The following is a 13,112-nucleotide window of genomic DNA, read 5'->3' as shown; positions in this document are numbered from 1 at the left end:
AAGAGAAGCCAAAAAATCAAAGAACATCAAAACAAACAGCACTGCCAATTCTACACCCAGAAATGTTAACTGGGAGGGGTCCAAAGTATTTGAGGGAGGTCCAATACGTCTACATAGTATGGAACCTGTCTTATACTGCACCCGAAAAGACGATAAGTAATTCTTACTTACTGTCATCTATATTTTTTAGAAAAAATGATAGAACGATTATTTTTATAAGAAGAGTACATGATGAGGCGTAAAATAAAATATTTAACCTACAACAATCGTTTCTCTGTTAAACAAGTATAGTTCGTTAAGAAAGTCTACAAATGTTAGTCAAGTTTCGAAATTTTTGGGAGGTCCGAACCCGGTGCCCTCCCCCCCTCGTGGCTACGCTCCTGAGCATTGCTAACTAGTCCCAAATTCAATGTGGCGTTCCCCATCATACAGTTTTATGTGGAAATTATCAAGAGTATAAAATATACTTATTTTATGAAGGAAATATCTTCATAGTAAAATACTATCCACAGAGGGGGGGGGGAGCGATTCTACATACTGACTTATTAATATTTGATTCACAAATTACTGTAGAAGAAGCCTTCATTATCAATATAAGCTAAGAATTGACTTGTAAATGCGGGTCTACTTTCATTTTTTTCTCCTCTACTAGATATTTTCTTTCTTATTTTGTAATTCTGCAATCACTTTTTTGCCATTATATTGATTTGCTTTAGTATGGTCCCGTAATTTAAAAATATGAAAGCATAAAAACAAATTCCATTTGTTAATTGCTAGTGAAAAAAAATTCAGAAATCTTATTTAGAATGAAAAACCTTCTCGTTCACTGGAAACCGTGCTGTGTTGCAGAAGCACTGCAACGACCAGTCCCTTTAACTTTTAAGATAGGGGAAAGGAGACTTAACATTTGCTCCAATTCCCGCGCTGAAGGAATCTGGTCGTTGTATGCTCGCTGCAACACAATATAGAGACTCCGTGACTGATTATTTTTCGCTTTTTAAAACGGATTAACGGAACGGACAGTTACAGAAGTACCGTAAAAAATATGTTATTTAAAGTGTATATATGCAAGTATTAAAAGGTATTTTTTCTATTCTTTACTACTATTGATAATATTTTTTTTCTTGAAATACTTTGGTCGTTGCGCAACGCTGCAACACTAACATTAGCCGCCACTGGGACAAATTTGAGAAAATATATCCAACTTCTGTATTGTTATTATTTGTTTTGTTACATTTGTAACAATGGAAACGACTTGTCCGACTGAGGACTTAATGCATAAAGGTGTCATAATGGTTTCGTTGGTGACTGGACAATGTGTTTTACGTGTCTGAGGAGGTTCTTCAGACGTTTCGGAGACTGCTGTAATTTGGGAGGGAACGAGATGTCAGAGCAGGAAGAATGGATAGAGCTAAACATGCTTCCTCACATGATCCCAGGTATTTATATTTCTTTTGAACTTACCTATTTACACATTCTGTTATTTTTATGAAGAATATTGATGTTTTAATTTTGGCGTGTCATGTCCCCGACCACAACTTACTTCAGTTTCAAGAACGTTACCTTGGAATAGAAAGATTGAGTTCCAAATTCAATTCCCGGTGGATGCACTTTTTTGAACCAAAATCAAGGGAAGTCCTGCGGAGTAGGGTTGCCTTCTTTCTAAAACAAAATGTAGGGACATTTCAACCAGCTAATGGGGGAGAGGGATAAAATGTATCAGCGATCCTTTTCCGTAATAATGTAATAAAAGACTTCTAGTGAAGAGCGAATCGTATTTAATCGTTTTAAAAAGTTAGGCAATTTAAATTATATAAACAGGAGTATTTTTAATTCCTAGTATTTTTAATTCCTCAATCGTAATTCAAATGAAATTATGAAATATAAAAATGGCATAACGGTTGATTAAGAATTAATAGAATTCATTTTCTCCGGACAGCAAATTAAAACCTACATCAATAAATTACATACCAGTATTGAGAGAATGCAATGCATGAATGGTTAAACTCGTTGCCTTGTAATCAAGGGGTCTCGGGTTCGATTCGCGGTGGGCACACAAGTCGTTCGGATCCCAAATTAAGTTGTAGGTCCCGCCGTTAGCACGTAATCATCATCCCATGGAAGCCAATGACAAACTACCATGGGTTCACCTTACCTAGGGGTCTTCAGGTCAAACACCTGCCTTCGGACAGAACACTGTATCATAATCACCACAGAAAGAATTAGTCCATTTAGAATTACGTTCTAACTTATAATACCTAAACTGCTACTCAACAAAAGTTGGTATGTTTGCAAAATCACAGCTTGTTTCCTTGTTTGAGACAAGTTTGTGCGGGGGGGGGGATTATCTAGAGCACAGGGGCAGACAATATATAAATATGGGCCTGCACATGGAAGATTAACAGCTCGTTTTTCCATAACATGGGACACACAGTTGTGGCGATTAATGGTTTCATTCAATTTAAAAGTCGCCTCATCAGACCAAACAATGAAAACATTCAAATGTTCATTATTGCAAATCCATTCACAAAATTCAAGCCGCCTATCCGGATCGTCCTCATTGATTGCGTGAAGCAACCTGGAATGTAGGGTTTCCTTTGCTTGCTTTAAAATGCGAACACCTGATTTGCTTACACAACGAATTAACGTGAATCTTGCCGTATGTATTCTGGAGGATATCTTATGAAAGTGTGTAAACACTGCTTCCACCTCTCTTTCATCCGTTACTGATTTCTTTTTACCACATAATTCCCTCTTCAGATCCTGGGCACAGTTCTCTCTCAAACTTGTTGCGTAATTTCGTAATTGTTACGTGACGGCGACGCAGTATCAAATTCTGCCCGCCATCGTCTTTGCACTTCTTTCATGTTCTTACATTTCCAGAAACACTTTAAAATCCCCTTACGTTGCTGAAAGGAAAGATTCCCAGCCATCTTGCCAATTACTTGTCACTACTAGCAACTCAACTGAAAATTAAGAAAAACAAAACAAATGAATGGCTACACACACCAGTCATGAGAGGACCAAATAATAATAATTTGATCAATTTAGCTTTAATATATCCTCTGTTATTAACATTCAAACAGTGTAAACCCATTTGTGGGACACTCTGTATATAACAGAATGAGTGTATCTATGTGTGTGTCTGTCATAAGATTTTCTCATAGAAAGAAGTCACCCAAAGCCACCAAATTTTGTGTACAGATACCTAAATCTTCACCAGATTTAGCCGCGTACGAAGCAGTTTTCTCCATTTTCGACTCGGGGGATGTAGGTTCAAAATTTATGGTATGTTTAGGGGCATAGTGAACGACAGTGCATGTGAGGTAAGCAACTCTACCGTTTTTCAGTATTTCAGTATTTTCAGTATTCTTTTGCATTAACACCATGCCGTGAGCGTCACTGGACCACCGATGGCCAACCAGCGACATCTCGCCAAAAATTGGAGACCCCGCAGCGACGATTCGCGGTGGCTCCGCTTCCGTTTTGAAAATTATACCACCAGCAGCAAAGACGCGATAAAATGCCAATGCATTACAAAATCATTTCCCCAAATATATATTAAATCGTCTATATGCGTGATCTGTTTACATTAAGACGAGTCTAAAAAAGCACCAAAATAAAAGTACCCCGGGGTGGATGCGAACTACCAACCTTGTGATTACTAGACGCGTGATCTTTCGACTTCGCTAGGAGACGGTGAAGAAAACCTCCCTTGTAGAGGGATAAATCCTTGAAGCTTTTTTAAATTTGGCCAATCAGAGTGCTCCTTTAACCGTGTATATTCGACGATAACCGTTTGGGATCAGATAAAATGCGTTCGCCATGTAATTTTATAACAAAATGCGCACGTCTATTTACTTTATTTCATATTTCTCCCTTATTCACTTTCTAATGATCGGCTACAGTTGCCATCTAAGTTCATAGAATTATACGCACTCATCTCAAGATTTGTAATTTCATTATTTACAAACAGGAGTTGCTGTCTACTCCTGGAGCTCACTTTAGAAACAATTCGTCAAGAAAAAGTAATAATATAATAATAACCGCATGCACATGACTGGCGATAGTTTGTGTTGGTCCCTTCGCGATTCTCCGCGACGAATCGAAAGAGCGCGGACCAAAATAAAGTTCTCGCTGCTACGCGGTGGTAACTTCAACATCAATACTCTAGATATCTATTTCAACTCCACGAAACCCTGCCACCAGTGGCACACTAGCGGCAATCATTTGACGAGTCGCTATATCGACGATCGACATTTACTGGCAAGACGGCCAGCAGGTGTTAGCGACGTTTACGGCATGGGAACCTTATTTTTCCCATGCGAAGATCGAGCATGTCCGCTAGCCTGAGAATCAATAGAAGCAATGCCCAAGACATTGCTCGTCGTTATATATTTCACACATTTCGTTACTTTCAAAGATTTTGCATAAACATTATTTTTTCCTCGCGAAGAACGGGTAATTAATATACTGAAATTTATATTCTATTTGCCCTTGTGCTTACGAGAGAAAACAGTCCATATTATTATTTTACTATTCTCTTCCTTTTTTAAATGCAATTTCATTTTCTCTTAGCAAGCAAGTTACCATGGATAATTTATGTAATCTAAGTAGTAAGAGTAGAGAAATTTATGATCATATTTGCTCTGCTACATTCAAATGAGTTTTTTAAAAAATCTACTTTGTAACTCGCTTATACTGGTATATACCGGTACAGTACTTTTGCAAGCAACATGTTGTTTCTAGATTTCCCAGAAGGTATTGTTGTTTCTACGATGTTCTTTCTTAATAAAATATTCGTTCAAGGCCTAGGAAAAGTATTTATTTTTTTTTTTAAAAAAAGGGTCTAGAATTCTAATTGTTTTTATGAGTGCATTATTCTGTTCAAATCTCAATTATAAATTCCTGATTTATAGTTTCATAAAAGATTCACTGTAATACATATGTTTACAGCTGAGACCGATGGCGTAATCCTGTAATCCAACTCTATGGGGAGGGGTCACGTGGCTCAGTGGTAGAGTGTTTACCTTTATGTGAGGTCCCTGGTTCAATCCCCGACAAATAAGTTTGTGACGGACAACACAATGTCCATGGGTCTTTTCGGGGTACTTCCGTTTCCTCCCACTTTCTCATTTTACTAATTCTTTCATCATCATTCACTTGCCTTAATCATCGTCTTCCTTAGCCTAACAGGGATAATAGTGGGACGTTAAACTGAAATATTTCATTTTCAACGCTATGGGAGGCAAGGTAGCAGGGTGGGGAACGATCTACAAGTATATTGTTAGGGATCTTAAATGATGATCCGTGCACACGCCAACTGGACCGGTTGAATCCCCGATCGTGATTCGTAGCCCATGTTAATAGTAGGTCCTGTCCATAACCTTAGTGTTCTATAAGGACGTAGAGCTCAAACTCAAAATAAATAAATAAAATGAAGTGAAATCTCAGAAGAGTTATCTGAAATGATGCCAGTAATAACAGAATGACCCATTAGCACATTGTTTCTTCTTTTAATCGCAGGTTTGAATTCTTCGTCCCTGTTGTTATTCAAGAAAAATATTAGTCCGTTTAGTATAATTCATGAGACTCAAAATTATCCTGAGAAGAAAGGCAACGATGATTTTTTATTTTATTTATTTATTTTTTACAGATTGAACGATTACTATGGCCAATAATTTCATATTTTCTCCGTGGGGGGATTTCAATACACTGGGGGAGTCGTATTACGAAAATACTGGGAATCTACATTGAACACGATAAGATACGGTCATGTGGGAATTTCGTGAAATCACCAGTGATTATGGTACCTGGCAAAGTATTGTTACGTCTTCGCAAACTTTCGATTTATCATGAGCAATACTCCAAAACGAAATGCCAACTTTTCATCACTTGACACCAAACCGTTGCAATGTCTCTTTCACTGATGTTGTTATTTCCAACATCGAAAACTTGCACTATTTCACTGAAACTATTCACTTTCATTCTAGTAAGCACAAAATAAATGACGATGCCGTTACCTTAGAAAGTGAATCAAACTTATTTGTTTATATATGTACATTTGTTTTAGAATTTATAGATTTTTTAAAAAATTGCTTTCAGAATGTAGATATGTCAAAAAATCTGCGAAGTATATTATTCCGTACCGCGATCATCTTGCAATCAGGAGTATCTTAGTGGGATACCCAGCGCCGATCATCCTGGGGTTTTCCTTTATTTTCTTAATTACAACCAGGTAAATACTGTTACGGTATCTTCAATAAGATCTGGACCAGTTCCTTTCCCATTCTTTTCCACGATATTTTTAGTATTTAACATTCTGATAAAACGGCTTCTCAGTAGTTCATTTAACACAAATTAAATGAGTAATACGTAAATAATTAAATTTAATCGAATTATAATTTTATGTATTTTTAATCATACAGCACAAGCGCTTTTCATGAAAATAAAAATTTATAATAAATTATCAAACTTAGAAAATTCTAAAAATTGAAGTTAATAGGCAAGACACTGACGCTTTTAGGTCAGGCCTAGCACAACTCCTCATTCTCTGGCTAGAGCCTTGAGACGAGGTATACAGTATTATGTAGAAACTTCTTCAAATTAAAATTTAGATTAAAATGTGTATGTGCGCTAAGAGTACGTACGTTGATCCCCATAAGCAGTTATGTAATGCTAGAATTTTTGGTGAGTATACACTCGACCGTTTAAAAAATATACATATACGTATACTTAATTCTCGTATACTTATTTCTTTCGTAAATTTAAGGTAAGTATACGCTGGCCTACAAATATATAAATGGGTGGGTGTACATTATATACTGCCGTATATGCCCCATACATCCCTGACTATACGAGTTTTGACTGCTACTAAAAAAAGAGGCGTAAAAAGTTTATTGTTGTGTCGTGAAAGTACGATAGTGTATGGCGCCTTAAATGTATAACTCTTTCACAAGATGAGATCATAACAATTGAATTTTTACACAAAATTCGAGTGATAAATAATTTCGAAACAGAATAAATTTACAAGGTGTTTGTGTAGGATTGATCAAATATGTATCTGTATTTGAACGAGACAACTTTTTGACTGAGAGAAAAGATAATTTTAAAGCAGTTCGAAGGATCAGTAGCGTTTTAAGTATGGTCATTTCTTTTTCTTAGAAATTAACATCAATAAAAAAAAGAGTACAACAGAAGTATAAAAACTGGTAAATTCAAATCTTCATTGTTATCGAACATCCATGTGTATTCATTCAAAAATCTTGTGGATATGTCCAATGTTTCTTTTCTAAGCATAGTTCCGGGAGGTCTTTACTTTTCCGGAATTGGCCAACCGCTTACCTAGAGCTAAGATAGGTATATTAAATTACAATTATATGTTATGTTATCAGTTAGTAAATATATTGTCCCAGTGCAAACTCCTCACATTTTGATGCACCTTTCCCCCGGACAAAATTTTCTGGAAGAAAACCTGAATAGCCTATATTTATCGCAAAATTTCAAGAAGTCTAGAAAAACTGTTCCCGCATTAGTGCTCCAATGATTCTTTCGTAACAAAGTAATTTGCAAGGAATATTAGATTTAGTAATCCCGGAAGGAAAACAGAATTTCTACTGTTCGCATTTATAAGGTATTTGGGATATTAGCTAACCTAATTTGTAGCCAATTCTATCTAGAAAGCTAAAAATAACCACTCTGGAAATCGATGCGCTGACCACATCGTCCAGTTGAATATGCATTATCTGGCCGGACTGTTGCATCATGGCTTCTTATTTTGTTTATGGTACAGTATTTATTTTCAAGATTTAGGGATGGTATTAACAGACGCTAGACGCTGTTATAACTTTCCAGAGTCCACGGGGGGAGAAGGGGTTGCTCCTTGACTCCACACTTTAAACCGATTAGGAATTTCTGTAGCATTTATCCATTCTATTATTCATGACACAATGTGCTCCAATTAGCTCACATTCTGCAACAAAATTCACATGAACATATTTCAAGCACGCTTGTCTATTGCCTTAAATATTTTTGTATGTATGACTTTGTTCAACCAGACTATACGTTAATCTATTCTGAATCTAGATTCCATTGTGGCACTTTTCGATTTCTTTATGTAATTAAAATCATAAGTAAATAAATTAATCAAATTAAGTATTTTCTAGTGAATAAATGCTCTGCATCAAGAGAATTTCATATCTACTGCGGACATAGTATGCACTAATTCAGGGGTGCCCACAAGGGGGGGCTATGACGCAAACTGCGTCATTGAAATATTTGGGGGGGTTAAAATCTATATAAATATGTTTGATAAGGGGGGGTAAAATTAATCGAAAAGAAGATTTTTTTCATGGAAGAACACCTACGGATAGACAATTGGGGGGGGGGTGCGTCATAGACATAAGGGGGGTGGGCACCACTGACTAATTCACACGCTTTCTAACTGTATTTCAACAAATCATTAGGTCTATTATTATTATTATTATTATTATTATTATTATTATTATTATTATTATTAGCCTTTTAGCATATAAAGTTCAGTAAGGGATGGGGGATCGAAAAGGATGTGGAAAAAAGTCGCAAGGGACTAGTTTCTGATACATTGCCGGAAAATAAAATTGTAACACCCTGTAAAACATTAGGGAGATTGATGTGCTTCCAGTATTGGGTTCTTTGGTGATACTGAAGTAGATGGTTAACTGTGTAACAGTTTCGGCCAACAGATAGCAGCGCCACAGAGGGACATTTCTGCCACCTGTGCCGAGTCTGTATTGTGAATTAGCAGAGGCCGAAGCTCAGCAGGTGCATGAAAGTGACTCACACAGTAAACACAAGCAAGACAAGCCACGACGACGCAATCGTGCTCCATAGAGTCAAATGAATGAATTCGAACGGGGTCGTATTGTGGGCCTTAGAGAGGCTGGTTGGTCCTTTCGTCGCATCGGCAACCACGTTGGCCGTGATGCATCTGTGGTGCAGCGGTATTGGCAGCGATGGATAGCAAACCATTCCCACATCCGCAGAGAAGATTCTGAACGTCCTCGTAGCACGGACGTGAGCCAAGATGCGCCAAGATCGGCGTATCGTGAGGGTGGCATTGGCAGACCATACAGCTACCACGTCCAACATTCGAGCAAATGTCGCCCCTGAAGTTTCCACAAGCACTATTGGGAACAGATTACTAGCGGCAGGACTTCGGACATACACACCAATTGCCCGTCTGCCATTGATGCCACATCATCGCCGTACACGGTTGGCCTGGTGTCAGCAAAGGAGCAGCTGGAGGAGGGAATAGCGTTCTGTTGTGTTCAGCAATGAAAGCTGATTCTCTCTCTATGCAAGTGATGGTGGACTGCGAGTGCGTCATCGACCTGGAGAGCGTCTGCTCCCACAGTGCGTGCGTGCAAGACACAGTAGTCCCACCCCAGGTGTTATATTGTGGGGCGCGATCAGCTACAACTCTCGCTAACCTTTAGTGTTTGTGAATGGGACCTTGTCAAGCACCTCTTACGTGCAACAGGTGGTAGAACCGGTTTTACTGCCTTCCTTGAAACAAAAGGGTCCTGTACCCTGTACTCATTCAGCAAGACAATGCCCGGCCACATACTGCCCGTGCAACAGAACGTGCTCTACAAGGTGTGTCCTGACTTCCCTGGTCAGCATGCTCCCCAGATCTGTATCTTATCGAACATGTATGGGACATTATAGGTCGACAACTGACAACTGTTCCACGTCCACCTACAACTGTTGCTGATTTGCGCGACCAGATCGAGCAGGCATGGCAGAATGTACCGCAAGACTATCCGTCATCTCTATGATCGAATGCATGCAAGAATCCGGGCCTGTATTGCAGTTCGTGGAAGGTATACACGGTACTAAAGTGGTGGTGGTAGTGTGATAATAGACGTACCGTTCCAAAATAATATACTGAAGGAGCTAATATTGTGATCATCTCATATTCGTACCATGTACAGTATATGGAATAAATGTGGTTCAGATTGGAAAACAATTTCATGGTGTTGCAATTTTATTTTCCGGCAATGTATTAATAGCATTGTTTTCAGCAATAGTAATAATAATAATAATAATAATAATAATAATAATAATAATAATAATAATAATAATAATAATAATAATAATAATAATAATAATAATAATAATAATGCTTTTGCATTTTGCTGACAACCTAATATCATTGAATATGCATTTTTATAAGAGAAATTGAAAACTTAAAGAAATAAAGAAATTAAATTTAGAAAATATTGCTCGTGCCTGAAAAGTTAATTCAAATTATTGATTCACTTGAATTCTAGAGAGGGGGTCACGCTCTCTTCTTGTGGACGCTCATGTCTAACAATAGCTGCTATCTACTATTTATAATAATTACTACATTAAGTTGAAAGTCATCAGATAGATTCATTTGTAGAAATATAGCACACATGTGTTTAGTATTTTTTCATTACATTCTGAAATTGAAATTTTAACTTCAGATGGTCTTTATTATGCGATATACAGTATATATACCACTGGTTGAAGCGTAAAAATGGTTTTGCACACACATTTTTATGTTGAAAATTAAAGAAATACTTTCCAGATCATATGCAAAGAAACTGGAAATCTGCGTTATAGTTCTCTCACGGTAAATTAGTATAGCAACTCAGTAATACTTTTAATTTATTAATATTTGTTTCTTTTTTTTTTTTTTCACCTCTAGTAAGGTTACATAATGGTGATTTTCTTATTCCGGGCGATCTAAGCAGATTTCCTGACCCGCTTCAAGCGGGCGAAGGCATGCCACAAGGTAGAAAGACCAGATGGAAACCGCACGGAGTTGATCCAATGGTAGCAGAAAAACTAAAATCTCTTCTAGAAAAGGAACAAAGCAAGCTCAGTGAAGCCGAATCTAAACTAGCATCATGAATGAGTGTTGTTGGCACTTGTTTCTGTCTACTTTCAAAATAGTATTCTTTTGTTAAAAACAGATTTGCTTGTTTTGAGGATCCTGTTTCGTGATTAAACCTTGTGGTAACTTCTGGAACCAGGGGAGTTAAAAGATCTTTCTGTTTGGATTAATGAATACGCCGCATTAATATTAAGTGGCTTACCAGGAAGTCAAAGTAACTGGGATAAGAACTTTCAGCTGATGTGTTTGTCTTTTAAAACCCATCAAAATTTTGTAAAAGATTTGATTGTAGCCACTTACACATGAAGAGTATGATAGACAAGGCAGGAACCTGAATACAACTGGAATCGCAAGCTAATGAGCATATTTGTAATTTATTTGCTGTTATGAACATTTTTCTCAGTTAATAAGAATGGAAAATATTACACATCCTCATGTTTTCTTATTAAATTTGCTTTGTGTTCGAATTATTTCTAATTAGTATATATAGACCCAGGGCCGTGCCGTGGGGGGGCGAGCGGGGCGACGGCCCCGGGCGCCGAAGTAAGGGGGGCGAAAAATTCGGGAGAAAAAGGAAAAAGATAGGAAAAATGCTTGGAATATATGTATGGGGGCACCGTCGTATACTCTCGCCCCGGGCGCTGATTTTCCACGGCACGGCCCTGTATAGACCTATGTATTATTACGGTAACTACTCAGAATAGTAACTCCTTGGAGGTTTGGGAGGGAAGTCACATTCGTAAAAATTACATTTGCTTCACTGCAAGCTAAGAGAAGGAAACTTGCCCAATGCTCTATTTCATTAGCACAATCATTAGGACATTAGGTAAATGTTTTCCCCTTCGTAATGAAAAAATTATAATTTTTACTGATGTGAGTTCTCTGACGCGTCGCCACTGATTCAAACTAAAATACTTTGTTAGTTTCTGAAGTAGACTACTCCATTGTAATAGCCTTAGTACTTCGGAATATATAAAGGAAAATCAAACTTTAACCCTTCTGGTACTTCTCTCTATATCACATAATGAGCATAGGAGTAGAGGGTAACCAGACCCCTAGATAATGTTGCCCCCTCTGGAATCTTTGAACTATATGCTGAGGCTATGGTTTTTGAGAGATTCTTTCAAACCTCAGAAGTAGGAGGCTATCAAAGTAACCTTGGGAGGCTATAGCCTTCCCTATCAAAATACCCTAGTTACGTAAATGATAATGAATAAATAATAATAATAATAATAATAATAATAATAATAATAATAAAGAAGAAGAAGAAGAAGAAATGTGGTTGTCTATTTATCTGTAGGCTATCAGTCAGCTAGCTTAATATCCGACCCCCCCCCCCAAAAAAAGCCGTAGTAGTTTGCCGGTTACATTCTACAAGATGATATTTTACTAGTTGATGGATGCATGGTCTCTTACTCTTGAGAATTTAAAGAACTTACGTATTCTAGGGACAACAGTTTTCTAGATAGAGGCCTGTCCCACCTCTAGTTACGCTTATGCTTACTGACAACAAAATAAACTTTAACATGATAGAATGGGAACTTTGAAGTCCGGATCTTTTGTAATAGCGAAATCATGGACATTTTTAGCTTTTGATAATAAGTTCGCAATAATTTCTCGCTAGAAACTGCTCCTATTTGCATCGGCAAGTCATGACTTGAACATGGACCGTAATAGGGCCCATACACGGTCCACGGTTTGTGCAAACAAGGCTGTTTGGGCAAACAGTTTGACCGTGTATGGTGCTGTATGAACTGTTTGCGCAAACGTTTGTGCAAGCCTTTTTAACATCGAACTCGTTCGAAAGTTGTTTACACGAACGTGATGTTTGCGCAATCACGTGGACCGTGTATGGGCATGTTTGTGCAAACACGAGGTTTATTTCCGACTAGGAGGCCAAGTGTACAGACGCTTATTTCTTACGTTATGGTGTCAATGAATAGGCATAAAGAGTTCTAGAAGAATTTATTGAACTTTATCGAAATTTACCTGTACTGTGGAAGGTAAAGAAACATTATAAAAAACAGGAATCTGAAAAATGCAGCATACGAAAAATTGGTGGATAAAGTGAACGAAATAGATCAGAAAGCGGGTGGAGTCAGTGAGGAATAAAATCAATTTTCCAGTATTTCACCCAATGTAGTTGAATCCATTCGTAAATAATTTTGAAAGTCCACAGTCAAACTTATCTCAAGCTCGGCTATTAAAT

The 13,112-nt window shown here is 37.5% G+C and overlaps 1 protein-coding gene across 1 annotated transcript; it reads left to right on the top strand.

The window, feature by feature from the left end:
- The first annotated feature begins 1,250 nt into the window (after positions 1–1,250).
- Positions 1,251–11,332, top strand: LOC145694009 (uncharacterized). The gene is made up of 2 exons (XM_081770154.1): positions 1,251–1,439; positions 10,715–11,332. Exons 1-2 carry the CDS (start codon positions 1,316–1,318, stop codon positions 10,918–10,920), a joined length of 330 nt encoding a protein of 109 aa, XP_081626280.1. The 5' UTR covers positions 1,251–1,315; the 3' UTR covers positions 10,921–11,332.
- The last annotated feature ends 1,780 nt before the right edge of the window (positions 11,333–13,112 follow it).

This window comes from Thermobia domestica, chromosome 9, assembly GCF_964235325.1.
Source record: "Thermobia domestica chromosome 9, izTheDome1.hap1.1, whole genome shotgun sequence".
NCBI lineage: Eukaryota > Metazoa > Arthropoda > Insecta > Zygentoma > Lepismatidae > Thermobia > Thermobia domestica.
Note: the sequence above shows the minus strand (reverse complement) of the source record. Positions and strands in the feature narration are given on the sequence as shown.